This window comes from Mustela putorius, unplaced genomic scaffold, assembly GCF_011764305.1.
Source record: "Mustela putorius furo isolate JIRA1106 unplaced genomic scaffold, ASM1176430v1.1 tig00000281_pilon_pilon_pilon, whole genome shotgun sequence".
NCBI classification, from domain to species: Eukaryota; Metazoa; Chordata; class Mammalia; order Carnivora; family Mustelidae; genus Mustela; species Mustela putorius.
Window position 1 is genome coordinate 31,375,772 of NW_025421343.1, and position 21,538 is coordinate 31,397,309.

The 21,538-nt window shown below is 53.0% G+C and overlaps 1 protein-coding gene across 3 annotated transcripts in view; it reads right to left on the reverse strand.

Moving 5' to 3' along the window:
• Window positions 1-240: 240 nt before the first annotated feature.
• Window positions 241-21,538, reverse strand: part of EFR3B (EFR3 homolog B) — an 89,080-nt gene continuing 67,782 nt past the window's right edge. Inside the window, exons 9-23 of one of the 3 annotated variants that reach the window (XM_013052977.2) lie at window positions 20,818-20,923; window positions 20,433-20,594; window positions 19,612-19,723; window positions 19,185-19,236; window positions 16,557-16,729; window positions 15,764-15,839; window positions 15,288-15,449; window positions 13,954-14,085; window positions 12,337-12,404; window positions 11,476-11,603; window positions 10,628-10,719; window positions 8,079-8,127; window positions 6,675-6,781; window positions 5,340-5,389; window positions 241-4,932 (exon numbers count right to left, since the gene is read on the reverse strand). In XM_013052977.2, coding sequence (XP_012908431.1) covers window positions 4,827-4,932; window positions 5,340-5,389; window positions 6,675-6,781; window positions 8,079-8,127; window positions 10,628-10,719; window positions 11,476-11,603; window positions 12,337-12,404; window positions 13,954-14,085; window positions 15,288-15,449; window positions 15,764-15,839; window positions 16,557-16,729; window positions 19,185-19,236; window positions 19,612-19,723; window positions 20,433-20,594; window positions 20,818-20,923 — 1,575 coding nt within the window. In that variant the 3' untranslated portion in view covers window positions 241-4,826. Of the gene's footprint in view, window positions 4,933-5,339; window positions 5,390-6,674; window positions 6,782-8,078; window positions 8,128-10,627; window positions 10,720-11,475; window positions 11,604-12,336; window positions 12,405-13,953; window positions 14,086-15,287; window positions 15,450-15,763; window positions 15,840-16,556; window positions 16,730-19,184; window positions 19,237-19,611; window positions 19,724-20,432; window positions 20,595-20,817; window positions 20,954-21,538 lie in introns of all 3 variants that reach the window. The other 2 variants (XM_013052976.2, XM_004745936.2) reach the window with 2 other exon arrangements.

Genomic DNA, 21,538 nt, shown 5'->3' on the forward strand with positions numbered 1-21,538 from the left:
TAGTCGCTGTGAAGAAGAAATGGCCTAGGCTCTCTCATCAGAATGCTCCCATGCTTGGAATCCCAAGCCTGGTGTTTACATCTGGGCAGCATCTTTTCCCCTACTCTCCTTCCTTTTTAGGTGCAAAAAGTAATGGTAGGTAGAGGCAGCTAAATGGCAGTAGTTAATGTTGGTATTTTCAGATCCTGTTTGCATCCCCCCAAAACCATTTACTTTAAAGAAACCAAATACACAACCATGTGGTGACAACATTAACATTTATTTGAAAAGGGCATCATGAAGACTCATTGGGAAATCATGACTAATAGTCCTAGAGAATAATCTCGCTAAAGAGTCCTTCTTCGTACAATCCCCCCTACCCCCACCCTCTTTCCCCTTCCTTGAAATAAAACTAATTTGACTCAATGAGTTTAAAATACAGAAAACTGCCACAGGCACTAATTCTGTGCTCCCACATAAATACGTCAGCTGTTACGTACATATATTGTCAACTATCAACTATGTTGCACACACGTGTGTGCGCGTGGGCACACACACTCTCAGGTCAGGAGGGTCTAAGTGGACACAGACATGTCGTGATGTACGTGTAATGCCGTAGTATTGTGGATTTCCAGCTCTGCACTCCACAGGCCAGAACCAACAGTCACGGAGGAAGAGCTCAGAAGGGGAAGGGGATAGCTTGAGGCCCCAAGGTACCCTGAAGGAGAAAGACCAGGTCAACCTGGCCATGCTAAAGGAGAGCCCAGAAAACTGCCCTCTGTCCCCAATGGGCCACTGAACCCCATCCACAGTCCGTGTCTCCTCCCCACCCCCTCAGCTGGCCAGGCCCACCATGACCATCCTGCTGCAATCTTCAGACGTAGGGTCACTTTAACCGGAAGATTTCTTGGGGATGGAGCAGCAGCACAGGACCTTAAACCTCCTTAGACACCATAAGATACCATGTTTCAGCAGGATCTGCCTGCCAGGGTCTGTGGGTTAGGGAAAGCAGGCCTGATCTGCTCTCGTGAGCTGTCCTGTCTACCTTTATTTTTTATTTTTAAAGATCTTATTTGACAGAGAGAGAGACATGGAGAGAGGGAATACAAGCAGGGGGAGTGGGAGAGGGAGCAGCAGGGTTTCCAATGAGTGGAGAGCCCAATGCGGGGCTCGATCCCAGAACCCTGGGGTCATGACCTGAGCCAAAAGCAGATGCTTAACAACTGAGACACCCAGGCGCCCCTTTCCTATCTTCCTTTAAACTTAATACTCGGCTTTACAAGCAGGCCTTCTCCTTCCCCAGAGACCCCCACAGGCCAGTTGCCATTTTATGGTCACAGAAAAAGATTGGAAGAAACAGCCTCACTTCCCGGTGACCCTGTGTGACCAGGTCAGAAGGCCTGAGGACCGTGTAACAGCAACAGGAAACTATCATGCCGCAGGGAAGAGAAGCCCTAAGGTCTGGCTTTGAGCTGTTTCACGGCACCCCAAGCTGCTGTGATTCTTAGGTCAACTGAAACATGTTCTCTGGGACCCAGGCCACCCAGGGCAAAGGGCAGCATGTGTGTGTGGTCCTGGTACTTCTCCATCCAGCACTGTGGGTGGTCCCTGCCCACTTTTCACTGCCCATCCGTCTGTGGGAGAGGCTGGACAGAAGACAGCATCCGAGGGAGCACCTTTCTAGTTCTTCTCACTTCCTTGGGCTCCTCCTTTGGTGAGGAGGCATTTAGGAGTCAAAGAACCACTTATCTCTGCTTTTCAGAGAGGGGAAAGTGGGAGCGGGCACAGGGCACCAGGGACCCCACTGAAAGGAAAACAAGGAGCCTCCAGGATCCTACGGGGACTGTCTGCTGAGCTGCTTCTTACCCACTTACATGATTCAGCCAAATTAACAGGACCTTTAAAGTCTCAAATACATTCATGCCTTAAGTGATGTGAAGAGTGGTGACCAGCCCTGCACCGTGGCCTCAAAGCAAGAGTCCTCTGTGGCTCCCAGGAGCCGCTGCTTTGGATGGGCTTGTTGGCTCAAGCCAGACAGAGAGAGGCAGGACGCAGTTGTCAGTCACGTGACACAGGGCAGCCAGACACCAGAGGGCTCGGAAGGCAGTAAGCAGTGACTTTAAGCCCGAGGACTGGGTGCCCATCACAGTCTGCTTTGCCCCTCTCCCTGGGCTCACGGGAGGGGAGTATGGGTGTGAAGGACACTCCGCAATTTACGGAGTAATCGAGATAAGTCACATTATGGTTTCTGACTCTGAGGCGTATCTGGCTAGGATCCAGGTCCTACTTCCTGTTAGCCGGCAATCCAGTATTCTACCGAATGTAAGTTTCTAAATTGAAACTGAGAAGAGGGCCCTCAAGAAATGGCTAGTTCCCCTAAAAGAAGCGCATCTTTGCTAAGCCCTGGTGAGGTAAGGAAAGAGCTGCTGTGGACCGAGACAGGGGTGAGTGTAGGAAGAAGAATGGTAACTGTGCACCTGCTTCTTCACTCCATTCCCAGGGCGGACGAGGGAGGGGCATCCGGTGGGCCTACAGATCTCTGGTTCTGGTGCTGGGTCTAGAAAGAGGCTCCAGCACCACAACATCCCAGTCCCAGGGCCAGGACCCCGAGGGTATGTCCCAGGGTGCAGCTGCCATGAATTAACCCCCAAAGTCAAGTGGACACAAGAAAGAAATAGGGTTTCTCATCAAAGCCAAGCAGGGGATACAGATGGAAAGATCTGGTAAGGAAAGACCCATTTGTGGCTCAAGATTGAGAGTTTCTTTAAAGTTTCTTCCAAAGGTCATTTGCCTTCATATTTTATTTTAAAATTTGTTTCTTAATAAAGAGACAGAAAGGTAAAGAGGAAGTCAAAGTTCATGCTTTATAAATTTGGGCTGAGCACTAGTTAAGAGCCAGAGCCAAAAGCCACAGGTGGGGGAGGGGTGGGGAGCAGAAGCCGAGATCCTTGGGTCTCGTAATCATGCAGGCCATCCAGAAGCCACAGGCCCTTAGCACAGAGGCACCGACCTGAGTGGAAACTACAGGATAAGTGTCAGATAGCCCCCCTATTCAAAATAGTTATTGCACACGTAATGGGAAAATGCACATGTTAAGGTTTTCCCAGTTCTGGGAAAATACACCGACTTACCCTTATACCCAGGATTTCACTGTGTATCTGTGCAGGGCTGTGGGCACCAGTGTGACCAGAGGGTGTCCCACAAAGTCCCTTCCCCTTAGCAGAAACATCCTGCTTCTGGCCCTTCACCACACAGCCTAAAATTGTACCCTAAAAAGGGATTCCTTTGGGTCAAGAAATCTCATGCTCCCTCTTTTTAAAAAGCAAATTCTCCAGGGAGGAATCATTTGACCATTCACACCTTCCTGCGAGTTCCATCAGCTCAGAAAAGTGATGGGAAGTTTTCCTGGGAGATAAGAGAGGGGCTATTTGGGACCATTGGGTGCTGCCATGCGAGGAGACCCAGGAGGCTCCGGAGGGACAAAGGCTCCTGGAGGGGGGATGGGTGAGGGGGGCAGAGAGAACATGGCGAAAGGCCTTCTAGCTCTGCCTCTGCACATAGATAGGCAGGGCGCTCAGCAAAGATGGAAAGCCAGAACCCAAAGGGGTCCCCATTGCTTCTCCCCAAGCCTCAAGTTTTCCAGTTGGCGCTGATATCCTGACTTTGACCAAAAAGCGAAGAGATCATTCTAATATTGGATGCCAGATCCTTCTTTCCTTGAAGGAAACATCCAAAAGGTTGACTCTGACATCCGTGAGATACGAAATGCTATCTTCATAAGCCTCTCCCCTGCCCCCTCCCAAGTCAGGCTGGGAGCCTCTGCCACAGGAAGTGAAGTGGGCAGGCCCGGGGGCCCTCACAATTCCTCTTCCTTTTGAGACGCATAGAACCAGATTTTCTTGAAACATTACCTCATTCTGCCCTCCCTCAACTCAGGGGCTGTAGAAACATGCTAGGATCCTCAGGAAGAAAGGCATCAGAGAGAAGACTCAACTTAGAGAAACATCCAGAAGGAAGAGAACTGTGGGGGGACCCAGCAAGCTCCCTCTCAATGAGGGAGGTGAGAGGATTTAACAGGGGACGTGGCCTTGCCCATTTCTGCCTGCCGCTCCTCTACAGGGGGCAGGCCTCGCCCGGGGAGAGCCAGTCCCCTCTATGGCCCAAGATGCCCATCCTGGGGTTTTATCCTTTCTTGCCGTGCATGGTGTCTTGACTGCAGTTCCTGTTGGAAGGGCTTGACGTGAATTAATAATAGAAAGAATCACAAGGACACAACCGGCAGGGCAAGCAGGAGCACGGAAAGGAGGAGAGGCTGGAGGCCTCCAGGCAGAGGGAGAATGCTCTGGAAGACAGCAGCTGCCTCCCAACCTTGCACAGCACTGCTTTCCCAGAGCAGCTGGCAGCTCGCCCTGCATCCTCCTGACTGTCGTCCATGTCTCTGTCTAGTTCCCTCCCGGGGGTTCGGCAGCTGTGCCCCCCAGACCCACCCCCATGAAAGCCCTTCCCAACCTACAGCAAGCAGGGGATTCTCAGGACCCCTGTCTCCCTCCGGAGAGTACGCCCCAGCCCTCCCATGGTTCTCAGCTCTTGGCGGACACAAAGGCGGAGACAAAGGGCAGGTGAGATGCTTATTGGCTCCAGAGGCTGATCTCCTTCAGGGAAGATGAGGAGGAAGTGGGAGGGCTGAGAGGGGGCCCAAGGCTCCCCCCTTGCTTAGCTGGGGAGGTGCCGCCAACCAAGCTGCTTTTTCTCTGACATCTCAGTTCCATTTCCAGGTCACAGGGGTGGGTTGTGAGGCTAGCCCCTCCCTCAGACCCCACCCCGCCGAGGAGCTCTGTCTTCTGGATTCAGTATACACACAGATCGGGAAACTTCATCTCGTAGACTGGGATGGAGTGGTTCTGAGGCTGGCCATAGGCTGCGGTGATGGTGCCTGATGGGCTTGGCGGGGGCCTGGGCAGAAGCACATGGGGGAGAAAAGCGTGAGAAGGGGGCTCTCGGGTCCCACCCCATGCAACCAAAAGGAGTAGTTGATTTGGGTTTTTCTTTGAACAGGGACCAGAGACTGTCCCTCCATGGGTTCCTAGGTTGCAAGTTCTAGAATCTTCTAGATTTCACTTGAAGTGTAGCTTCACTGCAGGCTCTACAGTAACACTGTTGCTTTAGAAAATACCAGTCTGGGACCTTGGGACCCCTGGCTCATTTCTGGGCTTCACTGAGCTATCTTTTTCTCCCTCTAGTCTTGCTTTCCTTATCTGGGAAAGCTGGTGGCTGCGTGAAGCCCTGGAGGCCAGGATGCCTGGAGACAGGTGAGAGAGGAGGATGGTGGGGGGTGGTCTCTGCCCAGGGCTGCCACTTACCGGATGGTGATTTCAAAGATTTGATTGAGTTTGCTCTGCAGCAGTGATGCCTAGACATGAACAGAGGGAAGTCAGCCAGGGGCTTCCCCGCTCTCATGAGCCCCGCTGTCCAGAGAACCCGTGGAGATGGGGGCCGGTTGCAGTCTTAGGAGGGGAACGGGTGTGAGCTTATTTCTGGCACTTATCTCTGGATCCTGGCTATGGGTTCAGATCAGGTAGGGCCACCCAGGAAGGCCGGCTGGGGACAGCACAGAGGCACAGGGCCTCAGTAGACAGCTCATAAAGGGCCTTTAGTTCCTCCAAGTGGGTCGTAGGGCCCTGCTGGGCATATATAGTCAGGAGGTTCACAGCTGGTTTGAGATGTCCCTCAACTTCCAAGGAGCAGCTGTGCTAAACTGGTGGGTTAGGGAGGAGGCTCTCTCTGGTCCCTTCTGGCTCTAACAAAGCCCATGTACACAGAGAGTGAGACTGTGTCTGATTCAGGAACGGGCCCCTCAGCTTTGAGCTCATGAAATGAGCGGGGTGCACCTCTAGAGATGGAACAGGGGAGGATAACATAGGCCCAAAAAAATCTATAGGTATTTACTCATCTTATTATATTGTTATTATACATTATGACATATAGAAATATAGATAATACCTCTTACATACTAGAAAAGAAAATAACACATATTTCTACTGAGAGGAAAAAAAATCACAATAAAATAGAAGTATTTGCAATTTGGGATGTTTATAATTATGTTGCATTGTTCCTCAGATGGCCATTGTGACTGACAAATCCTAATCAATTTCAAGAAATGCATAGACACGAGTCCTTCTGCTTTACGTATTTGCCACCTTCTCTTTCAAATCTCTTTTCCAGGGCCAGGCTGTTCCGTACCCGCTACTGGGTAGCGCCTGGCTGGAAGTGGGACTCTGTTGCAAACAATGGCCATCTCTCCTTTGGGGGGGCTCATTCCCCATTCACCCGTAATGAGATGAGCATGCGGTCACAGCCCTTGCAGAGGTGTCATGACAATGACATGAGCTACTAAATAGAAGATGTTCTGGTGTGTGCCTAAGTGTGAGCTGCAGACTTGCTGTTGTAAATATTATAGTCTGTCCAGCTGATGCAGGAGCTCCCGAGGTCAGGACTTCCTCTTCAGAGAGAAATTACGAGATCTAAAGAAGTATATGGCTAATAGCCCAGCCTCTGGGTTTTTGGGGAAGCGATGCAGCGCTGGGGCATTGGTGGGATCTAAACCCTAATTTCTGGGTGACAAAAGTGCCAAGACCTCCTAGAAACTCAGCCCTGCTTGGGTCCCCAAGGAATCGGCCCTGTGACGGCTCACTCACCCTGGCCCCGCAGTGTGCCGCGATCTCCTCAAAAGGTGCCTTCTGGAACTTCTCCACCACCTGTCGCCGCCGTTCACGTTCCTGCTCCTCGACTGCTCCGCTGTCCACTGTGGCACAGAGAGCTGGGTCAGCCCCGAGGTCCTGCCCCGCGCACCCAGGGGCAGGGGCTGGAGAAGACGGCCAAGACCCCTCCAGGGGGAGTGCCGTCTGTGACTGCGTTTGGGGCCCTACCCTCCGCTGATGAGCAGTGCACAGAGGGTGGGGTGCCATTACTTGGGCCCACGATGGCTAGATCTTGGGGTGATTGGACCTGAGGCTCTGCCCCTTTCCTCGTGAAAGAACCTGAGAACCTGGGAAGGGGACCCTTCAGCTGGGCTTTTAAAGCTGTTAAAGATTTTATTTTATTATTTATTTATTATTATTTAAAAAATATATTTTTGTTTATTTACTTGACAGACAGAGATCATCAGTAGGCAGGGTGGGGGGAGCAGGCTCCCCACTGAGCAGAGAGTCTGATGTGGGGCTTGGATCCCAGGACCCTGGGATCATGACCCGAGCTGAAGGTAGAGACTTGAACTCACTGAGCCACCCAGGTGCCCCTGTTAAAGATTTCAAAGCTGCATCATCACTAAGACTCTCAAAGAAGTTTCTGGAACGGGAAGTATTCTGGCCCTGATTGGAAAGGGACACCAACAGTGGTAAAGTCAGATGGATCCCAAGAGCCAGGACAAGAGCTCGGCCCCAGGGCCCAGCAGTCTGAGGCTGTCCAATTTAAGGCTTCTACACATTCCTTTTAGTTTCCAAAACGAGTCAGCAAAAATAAAGAAGGGGGTGGTGGTTCGATATGTCCACGCTCGAAGAAGGCTGAGCAGACTGAGCCTTCAGAAGGAATACTACCAGGGACAACCCAAATGAAAACGGTCTGGCATCTGAAAATAGAATTTATCATCAGTTATCAGAAAAATTCTCTTATTCGGAATACTTCACTGCGCACTCACCCAGACAAGGAAGGTACTACTGCATTTTACAATCTGTTGCCAGTAACTATGAATCTGATTTGTTCTTCCTATCTTTTAAAGGTCAACTTATTCTTTTGTATTATAATCCACCAAAAAATGGTCTAAGTATTTACACAAAATTGCTTTTTGCCTAACTGGCTGTAACCCTCAGTTGATTGCTTTTATTAAGGGCATCTCGCTGTTGTCGAAGAAGAGTTGCCAGACCGAGGAGATGCGGGCCGGCACTGCTGATCCTGATCAGGGAAGGGGAGCTTTTCACGGCAGCTGTGGTAGCGGTCATGAGTTTCAGGGATGCCACCCGCCTCCCTCTGTGCCGAATCCCGCAGCGGGCTGCACACACCCCTGCCTCCCCCAGGACCCGGACCCGGCCTCCCCGCCAACTCACCGATGGCCTTCTTTAGGGTCTCATAGGTGATCTCCTCGGCAGGCACTCGCTGAAGAAGGGACAGAAGTGATCAGAAAGGTGGAGTGCGGGTGGGGGAGGTGGCTCTGGCTTCCTCAGTTAGCGGGCAGCCCCTCTGGCTCCTCAGAAGAATGTCCCCAGGGGTGGAAGCTGCCCCAGGACACCCACATTCTCACCAGGGTCTCTGAAGCTCCCCTAGCAGGCGGCACAGAGCCGTCCCCTGAAGGGTGGCAGCGGGCTGGCAGCATCAGGGTGGGGTGGGGGAGGTCTAGTCCTCATCAGTGTGCCAAGAATCACCTGGAAGAGCCAGCTGCCTCTCTGCCCCCCAACCCTTGCCCCAGCTTGCCCCATCAAGCCCTATGGGAAGAAAACCCCGTGAAATTCAAAAAAATCTTCAGAGAATGTAACGGAAAATATTGGCAGCAAGAGGAAGCAGCTGGAGAATACCTCAAATGGAAATTTTAAGAACTGCACAACATTTTTGAAGACTCAGGATATCAAATGACCCACTGAGGTGATCTGAGTATTGAGTAAAGGTCAGACACGCTGAGGTCAGACACGCTGAGGTCAGCTCAGGGACCTGGGTCACAGGTTCTCAGCCCTCGCAGGCCCTAGGAAAGGAGGAGGGAAGTAACAAACCCAAAGAAGGACTGCCCCATGGCCACACAGCCTCGGCTGAAAGCCGTGAAGACTTTGAACTAAGTCCTAGGTAGTCCCCAGGAGACTCTCGGCTCCATGATTCACTCCTATCCCATCACTTAAACACAGTATTAAGTGAAAGAAGCAGACACAGGAGGAAATTATTTCACGGATACAAAGTTCAAGAAAGGACTGAAGTCAGGCTAGTGGCTCCCTTTGGGAGGGGAGTCTCTTGGGCAATGACAACATCCTCTCCCCTGATCTGGGTGTGACTGCACGGACACATTTCTTTGGTGAAAATTCACTGAGCTGTTCTTTTCTGATTTGACTACCATTCAGCAAATGCTAGTGTGAGGAGGAAAGGGCAGAGATTAGGTATGGGTGACAGTCGTTCACGGAATATTAAGTGAGCCCTGAGTGCGGGCAGGACTCTCCTGGTCCCGCGGTAGAGGGCACAGCCTGTTAGCGTGGGAAGGACAGGCAGAGGGCGCTGTGCTGAGCCCTCAGTCACAGGGAGCCAGGGCAGGCTCCTGGTAGGGTATGGCAGGCTGAGAGTGGAAAGAAGCGTGGCGTGGCTGCAGGGCATGGGCTGGAGGCCCCCACACTCTTCCTGTAGCTATCAGGCTCCCCCTGAGCTAGGGGGACTCCCTGGGAAGAAAAGGAACCCATTCTGGTGACCCAGGGGACACTGGAGAGTAGGAGGCTCTGTTTCTCCTTCTCCTTCTGCTTCATTTTACTCATCAGTTCCTGAGGGTCTCTTAACTCCTGGGAAGGAGAATCACAACTTTGGGGGGAACAGCAGCCAACTCCTGCTGCAGTCCTGACACGGTTCCCTGTCCTGCAGAGCCGGAAGGCCTCAGAGGACGCCAGCTTCAACTCCATTCCAGTCTGCCAATTAGCCCAAGTCGGGGCTTCCTTCCTCGTAGGAGAAGGTTCCAGACAAGTGCCCCAGTGACAGAAGAGCAGGGAAGGTGGCTAAGGGCACAGTTAGAGGGAGGCTCGGTCCCGACCCCAACGACTTCTCCTTACTCCGGAGCGTCTAGGGAAAGGCTCAGGGTAGAGGCTGTCCTCCACGGCTGCCCCAGCACCAACAGGTAGAAACTGTCCCAGCCCCCCTCCTGCTCCTGGGCATCCTCCTCACTTCCTGCTGAGGCTTCCCCACCCGTCAATTTCTCTAATGGCAGGAGACCCAGTTAAACCCAAGGGCGCTGCGTCTCATGGCCTCATCTCCCTCATGACCCCCTCCGCTCCTGCTCGGCCCCGCCCTTATTTCTTTTTCATTTGTAGGAGTAAGTTGAGTCTTTCCACTGTGATTCCTTCTTGCTTACTCACGGGCTCATCTGCTTTATTTTTGGAGGTAGAAGAAGTAATGACAGCGGAGATATCCCCGGTTCATTTGGACATAAATTAGATATTCAGAGCCCCCAAGAGAAGATGGAAGAGAGATCTTTAAGCCGCAACTGCGTCTTTTAAAAAAGCACCTCTATTGAGCTTTCTGGAAGAAACACCGTGAAAGCTCTTCTCACCCTCATCTCTCCTGTCAGGCCTTCCAGTTCCAAACATGGTGCACACCGACCTCCGTTGGGAAAGGGAAATGTCACTAAGAGCAAGCTTTTCAAGAGGGATTTGTATGATGTTGTCATGGGAGTGCTGTGTGTGTGTGTGTGTGTGTGTGTGGAGTGCATATAATTTTTCCAGATGGAAATATCTATGACATACATGACTAGAGACGGTAAGAAAATGGGGTATTTGAGAAATTGGCTTTCCATGCAACTTTAAATGTGTTGTGCAGTTAGGGGACCCTGGAGCCTGGAATGCCTGACTGGCGAGCAGCCAGAGCGGGTCCCCTCCCCTGGGGATGCGGGAGGGCATAGCGAGAACAGGCCACTCACCTCCTCCTTCTCTGGGCTATTCCTGGATTCCACCTCCACCTGCAGGGAAATGGTTTCTCCAATGCTCTTCCTCTTGGATAAGCGATCCTCATCTGGGAAAGGGAAGCCCAGAAGTTAGAGTTGCCAGTGCTCAGATGGAGCCAGGCTCACAGCTCTGGAACTATCTCGCCCCCATCCCCCACCTTTGCCTAACCCAAAGTCCTTCTGGAAGGCTCAGGACGCACAGACGCGACAGCTGGTTTTCCGAAGACTGCCGGCCTCCCCTGCCACCCTTAGGGTGCTGAGTTTTGCTGTTTATGGCTGAGATTTTGAAATCCTCGATGAGCACAAAGCAGCCACTCACGACCAGAAAACACACAGCAAGGTGCATGGGAAGCTGTCACTTGTGGAGCATTTCCTGAAGTGCCCGTGGCGTTATTATTCTGTGTGTGTCTCCCACCAGCCCCCTAAGGCAGGGGTCATTAATCCCTATTTGCTAGTCAAGGAAAATGAAGCTTTTCATTTGCCAGATGCCTGGAAACCTGCCAAAGGATTTTCAGGGAGTAAAGGGCAGGGAACGTGCACAGCCCATGTGTGCTCTTTGGGGCTCCGTGGGGCCTCTCCCGTCCACAGGCGGGACAGGCCCCTGTCTCATGGGCCACTTTCCCCCAAGGATCCGGCCCTGAGGAGAAGAGGTCGGGGAATCGAGAGGTTCTCACTGCAAATTTTCCCTGTGTTTGTTCGCTCCCACATGACACACCAGGGGCCAGGGAAGGCCCTGAAGGGCACCCAAGGCCCTCAGGCTCAGGCCCTGTTCTGCTGAGGAACAGCCAGAGGCAGTCTCGGAAGTGCTCGTGCAAAGGGCCTACCTGTCAGCTGAGGGACGTAGGGCAGGCAGAGCCTGTCAGAGTTGTAGCCGCTGCCCCCCAGGACCTCGCTGATCTTGCTCTGGCGGAAGAGGAACTCAATGACTACCCCGTCTAGATTTTGGGACAACCTGGAAGACACAGAAGGAAAAGAGGCAACTAGCGGGGGATCTCCTAATGACTTTATTATAAAAGGAACATTCATCCTACAAAATGACAGAGAAACAGAAGGAAAAGAAAATCAGCCATAGTCCCACTTTCCAGAGACGACATCTTTGCATTTTGTGCACAATCCTTCCGGGGGCTCAGGTCTATGCGCATGTACCCGTACACGTGTACACACACACACACACACACACACACACACACACACACATCACTTCACCCCCTGAATTCCTGTTCTGTCATCGTTTTTATCTACCGATTGCCCCATGCATGGTTCGCATGAACTTTTCTCCCAAACCGCTGTGGTGGAAAGGCCATCGTTTATAAAGCTACCCTCTCTGGTTAAACATTTAGCTTTTTCACAGTGTTTTCCTTGAGTTCCTCTGAGGCTGGCATGACCCAGACTGCAGTCCTCGGACACCACCTGGATGGATCCTGTGTCTTGCAAGAACAACTTCTCCAGGAGGCACAGCCCATGGGCTTGGCCAAAGCCCCGTAAGCTTACATCAAACTCTCTAGAGCACAACACACTGACACGGCTCAAGGGTGGATTACGGCCCCTCGATGAAGGTCACACTGGACCCAGGATGTCTGGGCCACAGGCAGGGTCCACTTTGGGCCCTTGAGACCATGGAGGCCTCAGCCCCGGCTTCACACTGGCCACCTTCTCACTCACCACATCCCAGGTGTTCCCCTCACCTGGGCTTCTCCACAAACACGGCCTCAGGGAGCATGTAGGGAGCCTCCTTCTTCCGGGTCTCTATCACCTGCAGTTGGGAGGAACCACATGAGAGCTGGGGTTCACAGAGGGGAGGAGCTCTGGGCAGGCAAAGGCTAGCTGTCACCCCTCTCCTGGTGCTTCCTTCCTCCCACAGACTCCTTGCCCGAGCACCCTGCAGCTGGCCTTCGAAGGGACAAACTCAGATCAACAGTGACCCTCACAGCAGCCTGAGAAGCCCAGGCGGATGGCTCAGGCCATCACCAGTGACGGGTACACATCAAGTGTCCTTTAAAGGCAGGGCACTTAGCCCTGGGGAGAGAGATGGCGGTTGCTTGCTCCTATGCCCTATTCCTATTTTCTTTGTAAACATGGAAGAGGGGGCAGTGGTCACACCCTCCCCCCAACCCAGGTGCAGAGCAGAAACATCCTGATGGACAGTCACAGACGAAGTTCCAGTGAAAGTTGGTAAGATGGTGAGAGAGATGGGAGGGTAGTTGCCGTGCAAGTAGGGACAGGAGAGAACCAGTCACGTCTGGGCCATGTCTGGGCACGGCCTTCTCTGCGCCCTCTATTGGCCCATGCTGGGGGGGCAAGGTGACACAGTGCCCCGCCCCCATGGCCCCCAGCATACCTGAGCCAGCTGGGACTTGAGGTTTCTTATTTTAGTTCGTTTTGCTTGTATATATATATATATATTTTTTAAGATTTTTATTTATTTATCTGACAGACAGATCACAAGTAAGCAGAGAGGTAGGCAGAGAGTAGAGAGCCCGACACAGGCCTCGATCCCAGGACCCTGGGATCATGACCTGAGATGAAGGCAGAAGCTTTAACCCACTGAGCCACCCAGGTGCCCCTTTGCTTGTGTATTTTAAAGTTAATCCTAGACATTCTATCATTCCACCTATAAATATTTCAGTATGTTTTTAAAATGTCTTTTGGGGACATTTGATTATAGACTGGGTATTAGATAACACTGAGGCATTACAGATGACTTAGTTAGGCATGTTAATAGCATGGTGATTAGGTAGGACGGGGTCCCTATTTTTTACACACAACACTGACACATTGACATTTTACCACAGGGGTAAAATGACATGCAAGCTGAGATCTGCTGTAAAATAAGAAAAAGTGAAAAAGAGATAAAGTAAATGTGGGAAAACCCTCCTGTTTCATCCACATGATAGAAACACAGATGATCCCTGTTCTCACACTGCTTTGGTGATGTTTGAAAACTTCCGTAATAAAAAAAAAATTTTTTTTTAAAGTAGCATTCGTCCCAGACCACACGAGAGTGGTGTGTAGCTGGGCCTCCGGGAGCGGGGGCGGCATGGGTGGAGGCAGAGAGTAGAGGCAGGCGGTTTGCAGGTGAGGAAGGGGTCCAGGTTCCTGCCTGTGGCAGACCCCACCATGCTATGTGGTGTCATACAGGAGGAAATGCTGCCTCTGGTAACTTCTCCTGGTCCCTAGTAGTTCCGTCAACACTTCCTCAATGCCTACATGTGGCACGGGGCTCCCGCAATGGAGGATGAGTGGTTCTGGGGAAACCCCAAGCCGAGGGCCTCCTGAGCTCTCAGGGTCGCGAGGATACCAACCTCATGGATGTGTTGGCAGAAGGCAGGGACGGTGGTGAGCTGGCTGATGAGGTTCAGGTAGGCCGCGCCCAGCGCGTAGAGGGCACAGCGGTTGTACACGGGCAAGTTCTCTTCATTGACCTGGGCCACGTCCTGGGGCAACACAGAAGCGCCTTGGAGTTTTTCAACAGACAAATTAACACTGGCGCCCCACCCTCCGCCCAACCTCTCCCAGCCTTTAGTAAGGGATGGCCCATCTCTTTAGACCAAGCCTTTTTCAGCATTTGTCCCATAACTTCCTGGGAGACAGAAGTCATTCTTGGTAAAGTGGAAGGGAATCACCCCAAGAACAACACATGGTCTAGTTGCTTGTATGTACTTGAGTGGAGGGGTGATGACCTCATTCACCACTTTGCAGTTCCAGCTTTGGTGACCTTGACCGTCCAAACCCTCATCATTAATCCTACCTCTAGGATGCTGTGTCCTTGAATATCGGCCTTGAAAGACTCTTGGGGGCTGGACTGGTTTGCTAAACTGGGTCCCCATATTAAGCTGAGAGAGTTGCAACAGGTACTCGGGATTGGGACACAGAGGAATCTCAAGTTCTAGCGTGAAGACAATCATAGCAGCTGGGCTGGCTTTGCAGGATTTAGCCCTGGTGGCCTAAGATTATCCCCCACTGAATTCCCAGGTTTGCCCTCATTCCTGTTCCTAGGTAGAATCTAAAGCTGCCGAGCTTCAGGACCTTGGACACTGCCCAGTATTTTGAGGTCTAAAGGACCCACCTCAATTTCCAGCATCCTTGAGCGTACACCTCCATCCAGAAGGACTCTGGAAGGCTGCAGCCCTATCTAGTGAACACCGGCTCTCTAAGAGTCGCGAGGGAGGCTTGCTGAATCTCCAGGACCCCACGCATGGGACAAGAACTGGGAATATGTATTTTTCATAAGTGCTTGGGGTAATTCTGAGACACAGCCAGGCTTGGTCACGAGACGACCCCAGATGAAGTTTGTGTTGGGATCACTCAAGGTTTATAAGAACTTGGTACCCCCTTGAAGTCTCATTCAGACCTTGGGAGACTTGAAATATCAGGGACCAAAGGGTGTTTTTGAAAGAGCCTGTTCCCTGGGTCTCCTCTGGCCTGAGGATGGGTGCCAGCCACGGAGGAGGCATTCTTGGGTGGTTCCCCAAACAGAACCATGGCTTGTGGTCCCTGGAGGAATGGGGACCCAAGGGTGCCATATTCCTGGGCTCTGAGACAGCCGTGCTCTCATGAGCGCTCGCCCAGCCGGTGCCCCGCGCTGATCCCACTCGCCACATGCTGCCCACGCCAGGTCCCCCCTGAACAGCCCCACCTGAACAGCCAGCACCAGGCGGATGAGGTCGACCACCACCTCCTCGTTGGCCAGCTCAATGCTGATGAGCGCCAGCAAGCCGTAGAGCGCCTCATAGTGCTTCTGTATGTTCGACTCCTCCTTGCAGCTCAGGTAGATATGTCTGTAGAGCTGCTGGGAGTGCTGGGCATGGGAAAAGGGCGGGGGCAAGGCCGCAGTGGGTGGGTGGAGGGGAGAATGGGAGGAGACCAGTCTGCAGGTGGTGCGAGGCTGAGGCTGCGTGCACCCCACCTCCACCCTTAGGGAAAGGGTGCCTTCTCTCTCTCTCAAGTACTTGGCCCCCCGAGGGTTCAGCTGGTCATCCCGACTAAGTGTGCTCAAAGAGGGAGCAAGCAGGCCTGGAGATGGGGTCAGTGCTGTCTTGGGGGCTGGGAGGCGGGGGCCCATAAAGCCTGGCCCACCTCGGGTTTGCTGGGGCTTAAGTCACAGGGGCTAACCTTCTTCATGAAGACGGTGTCCTGTCGGGAGCACTTGTCCACTTTCAGCTTCAGGACAGAGATGTCACTAAGGGTACTGGGAAGGGACACAAGGGGCCACCTTAGCCCTGTGCAAGGCCAGTCAGAGCTCAGGCAGCGTCACTGGGCTTTACCCCAATGTTGTCAGTTGGGGCCCAGCCTCCTACCCCCCTGCATTGGTTCTTAGCTCAGTCTCCACTTTCCTCAAGTTCTCAGCCCCTCTGTCCTGCCTACTTTTTCTGGTCCCTTTTTCTAAAACACCAATTCAGGGGCACTTGGGTGGCTCAGTTGGTTAAGCGACTGCCTTCGGCTCGGGTCACGATCCCAGAGTCCCAGGATCGAGTCCTACATCAGGCTCCCAGCAACATGGGGAGTCTGCTTCTCCCTCTGACCTTCTCCTCACTCATGCTCTCTCTCACTCTCTCTCTTTAATAAATAAAGAAAATCTTTAAATACCAATTCCGATCATTCTCTTCCTCCCTTCCCCTCCTCCCCAGTCTTTCCTGATAAACCTGCACCCCCTTCCTTCCTCCCCACCCACTAACTCCCTTTAGCAGCTGCTCCTCCTCTTGCCCGTCTCCACTCCATCCCCTGGCTCCTTGGGAGAAGTATCCTTCCCTCACTCCCGCTCCCATAGGACCCCAGGGTCCATGTCCATGGTCAGCTCCTGCTGGTTCCCAACGAATAAGGGAACTGTCCTCTCACCTGGGTGTGAGACCTACGGGAAGTCTTCTCCCCCACCATGCACCTACCGGAGGGGAGACCCCAAGTTCACCTGATGGTAGAGAACTTGTGGCGGTTGCCATGACGATCGATGAAACTGATGAGAATCTCTAGAACAAAGAGGCGGATCTCTGCGTCCTCCATGAGGGCGGTGGACAGAAGGCGGTCCAGGAAGTTGCTGGGCAGGGCTGACATCATGTTGTTGCACTGGAAGCCTGTGGACACCTGTGAGCAAGCCCAGCAAGGCCGAGCTTAGTTGGGGACGCTGGCACCCTCAGTACAGTGAGGAGATGGACAGCAGCCGGCGGATCTGGGGATCTAATGAACCTGACCTCTCCTGACAGCTCCCAGTCCAGCTCCCTTGTCCTCCATCCTAGGCCCTGGATGCCTGAGGCAACTTTTTTGAACATGCCAACAACTACCTAGACCTATTTTAGGTTGTTGAAAGCAAGCAAGGGGTAAGCACTAGAGGGGAGCAGGGGCCAGAGAGCCTCTCAACCTATTGGCCCAGCTGTCAGGGCACAGCTGATGAACACTCCCCACAAACACGACACTATGTAAGGGCATGGATGGTCACACAGACACGGAGAGACAGTGGGAGAGCTTACAGCGGGGCTGAGGACCCACAACCCTCCCCCCACAACAACCATTTCAAGACAACTCTTTAAGGTGGGCATCCTGGGGGTCTTCAGATTAAAGCCAGTGGCTGTTGGTAGACACATCACATGTAATGTTGTTAAAGTGTACAAAAGCAGTAAAACAACCCCAAAGTTTACAGCAGCAGCATCCACCACAGCCCAACTGTGGAAGGAGCCCAGATGTCCTCTGACAGATGAATGGATAAAGAAGATGTGATGTGGGGCGCCTGGGTGGCTCAGTGGGTTAAAGCCTCTGCCTTTGGCTCAGGTCATGATCCCAGGGTCCTGGGATTGAGCCCCGCATTGGGCTCTCTGCTCAGCGGGGAGCCCGCTTCCTCCTTTCTCTCTGCCTGCCTCTCTGCCTACTGGTGATCTCTGTTTGTCAAATAAATAAATAAAATCTAAAAAACAAAAATTTAAAAGAAGATGTGGTGTACATACACAATACAATATTATGCAGCCATCAAAAATGAAATCTTGCCATTTGCAACAATGTGGATGGAACTAGAGGGTATTATGCTAAGCGAAATGAGTCAATTGGAGAAAGACAATTATCATATAATCTCACTCCTACGCTGAATTTAAGTAACAAAACAGAGGATCAAGGGAGGGAAAAATAAAACAAGACGAGATGAGAGAGGGAAACAAACCATAAGAGACTCTTAATCTTAGGAAACAAACAGGGTTGCTTGAGGGGTCGGGGGTGGAGATGGGGTAACTGGGGGAAGGACATTAAGGAGGGCACGTGATGTAATGAGCACTGGGTATTATAAGACTGATGAATCACTGACCTCTACCTCTGCAACTAATAATATATGTTAATTAATTGAATTTAAATGAAAACAAAAAACATTTTTAAAAACCCACAAAAAATAAAAGCAGCAAAACAATATTGATGGTTAAATCCAAATGGCAAAACAATGCCTTTGATGATTCAGCAGACCCTAGGGGGTCTAGCAAGGCCTGGTGGCATCAATAGTAAACATCAGCTAAAGGGGGGTGTGAGTGCCCCCCAAACTGTCACCTTGATAAGGAGCTGGGTACAGTGAGGGCAAGCTCAGCAGAAATGGTAGGAGCACACAGACCAAGGAGGTCACCAGATGTGGGCAGTGCCAGCATGAAAAGCCTTTATAAAAATACAGTGGCATGAATGGCGTGGGCTCAGGAGCGGGTGGGGGGTGCAGATCAGCAGGGCTGGAACAGAGATTGGGGCTGAGGGTTGAGATGGGGAGTCAGGGAGGGGAAGGCGCCTGGGGATCTCCCACCTCAGTCTGAGAAGTGTGAAATCTGGAGGCATGTCAATTGTACACGGACACCTACTATTTAAAATGGAGCAACGTGTAGGGAGCATCATTTCTAGAAGATTCTCCTTGTGGTTGTATGTCTGATGGATGAGGACAGATGGAGATAAGGACAACCATGAGGAGAATCTAGCTGTGAGATTTCCAGAGCTTAGGCAGAGCTGTGTGTAAGAATCCCTGGGGAGCCCGTTACAAACAGATTCCAGGACCCCACTCAGACCCATGGCTCCAAATCTCCACCGAGTCCATATATGTTCTAACAAGTTGGTCATGAGATGGCTTTTGAAGATCTGGACTCCAGTGATGGTTGCAAAGATGTAAAGAGGAATGAAAAATCCCGATGAAGGGAAAGACAGACTGAGGTGGGCACAAGTGCTGAGGGGGAAACAGGTGGAAGGGACCTAGGGAGGTCCTTGGAAGGGGAACAAAGGGCAGGAACCAAAGTTAGCATCCCAATTCAGAGATAATGTTTGAGTGACAAGGCTATTAGTAGCTGATAAGGAATCTTTGTGAAAATTAGGAGCAGTGCCCTGCCTGCTCCGGATGATCCAGCTCTGTGGATGCCCAGACTGCTAATGAGTGTAACACAGGCTAGATTTCAGCCCCCTAGTCACCCTTCAAGCCGGACCTATTTGTGCAGTGTTCAACCTGTGCAACTGTATGTGGTAGCCTTCTCTTGGTCCCTTGGGAGGAGTTGCCTCCTGTAGAGTCAGAGCAGGACTGGGGACAGGAGAGGCTCACCTGAAGGAGGGATTTCAGCAGCATAATCTGGGTCAGCCGGTTCCTGTTCTCTCTGTAGACCAGAGACACAAATACTCACCAGGATGGTGATGTGGGGAGAGACCCCACATTTGCCTCCCCAGGTTCCCTTTGTGATTAGATTCTCCATTAAGCTTGTTTCCCAGGACAGTTGACTTCCAGAGCCAGGAAGTAGACCAGAGAATTAACGGCTTGCCCCAAAGGTGGGAGGTAGTTATTGGTGGGGCAGCCTGAGGAATTGTTGTGGGCTCCAAGGGCCCCGCTAAAGACTGCTGAGGGATTTGAGAGTAGGAGAAAAGTGAGGGCAGGACCAGGAAAATTAAAGCGAAGTAAGGGAGAAAAGACGGGAAGGGAAGCTGGGGTGGAATTTTGGCCAATAGGGGAGAAAGGGCAGCAAGGCTGGGCTTACCCTGTCTTCCCTGTCTCCATGGGATGATGCAGGGAAGGCAGTGGGACCTTGCTCATGATGAAGAGGATCACCTCGGAGCGCTGATATGTGGGCAACGTGCTGGCAAAGGAGCCTGCAGGAAGGAGACGCGGTTGGCTCAGGTGGGGCTGCGGGCTGCCAGGTCTCCGCTCCGCCGCTCAACTGGACAAACTACCGCCCAGAGTGCGGGCTGCGTCCCTAGGGAGACAACTAAGACGCGGAGGGAGAAACCTGCGCTTGTCATTCCGCAGGCCGTGGTCAGCGCCTCTGGGAAGGAGAGGGGAGCGTCCTGGTGCGAAGCCAGGGCAGCTCTGAAGTGACCCGCTCTGCAAGCTCGGAGGTGGCCGTCCGGTACTCCCCGTCCGCATGCACGTGCGCATCCACGGCCTTCTCCCTTTCCTCCCTCCCGCCTCTCCTCTTCCTCGCTTCTCCCCACTAATCGCTCCCGCGTGGCGGCATCCGACGGGCCTGATGGGGTCGGGGGCGGGAAGAGTTCGCGGCTCTCCGCCTCGATCCGAAGTCCCGCCTGAGCAACCCGCGGACGTCGTTCTGCGCTCTGCCTCACACCCGACCCCGGCCAGTCCGAGGGCTGTGCGTACCGCCGACGGACTCCATCTCCTCCGACCACCGCGGGTAACGCAACCTGAGCGGATGACTTTCCTGCAGCGTCCGAGCGCGGTCCGGGTGGAGGCAGCCCCCTGCCCCTTCCAACGCGGGCGGACGCTGCGGCGCCTGGCCCCGCCCCACCACCGGCCCCGCCCACCACCGGCCCCGCCCCACCATGGCCCCGCCCCGGGTCCCACCTATGGTCTTGATGACAGCCTCTTGGAACATGCGCTCTTCGTGCTCTTTGATGATCTTGGTGCCCAGGCTGATGGCCCCGTCGTAGCTCCCGGTGAGGGCGTAGTCGATGCTGAGCCGCAGCTGCCTCAGCAGAGTGTTGAACATCTCCAGCACCGTGGGCCCTGAGCGTAGCGGGGGCGGGGCGCAGGGAGGGGGAGACCCGAAATCCAGGGCTGGCACCCCCGCTCGTTCTCCCCGGTCTTGCAATCCAGCCGGGGCCTTCCTCTGCCCCCTCCCCGCGCTCCCTTGCCCTTTTCTGGAGGGGGAGGCAGCCTCCCGCCGAGGGCAAGGCTTTGTCCTTGGAGGCTTCCGGGGCCCCCACGATGTCCCTCGGGGCCCCCTTACCGACGGAGCCGGTGGCCGCGATGACGGCAGCTTCCGACAGGACCTCCACGATGCCCGCCCGCACCGTGGCCGCGCTGCGGCTGTTGGCGTCCAGGTGGCTCAGGAGCTGCTGGATAACCAGGTGGGAGTGCTGCGGCTGGGGGGAGGAAGACGTGCTGGCCCCAAACCGCAACCCCCACGCGGCCTCTGCGCCAGGGCAGCTCTCGACTGGGACGCAACGGCCGGCGTGGACGAAGGTGAGGTCCTGAGGCCAGTGGGCACTGGAGGTGGTGTCCATGTCTCCTCAGTCCCTTCCCCCTGGTCCCACAGGAGCAGAAGCCCCATCCCAGGGACGACCTTGATTTCGAGTTGCCCTGGGCCCTTCCACTTCAAACGCGTCAAAAGTCAATTTTTTGGTCTTTCTTTTCATTGTTCCTGGGTCCCAGGTCACACTGGTAAGGACCACCACAGGCCACCGGCTTTAGTCCCGTGCTGCACAAAGTGTAGCCTGATTACACTGGGACAGTAGAAACCTCGAGAATAAGGGCTTAGTAAGCAACGTCATCAGGCTGTGGGGTGAGTGGGGTCTAGGGGCTTATATTTTACATGAGCTTTTCATTTGCTTTTTTAAAGGATTCTTTTAAATTGTATTTTATAAAGTATTGATCTGTGCTGTATCAGAAACAAAACTAAAACCTGCCCTTCCTCCCAGCCAGATGAAGCAGCACGTTGAGACACCTGG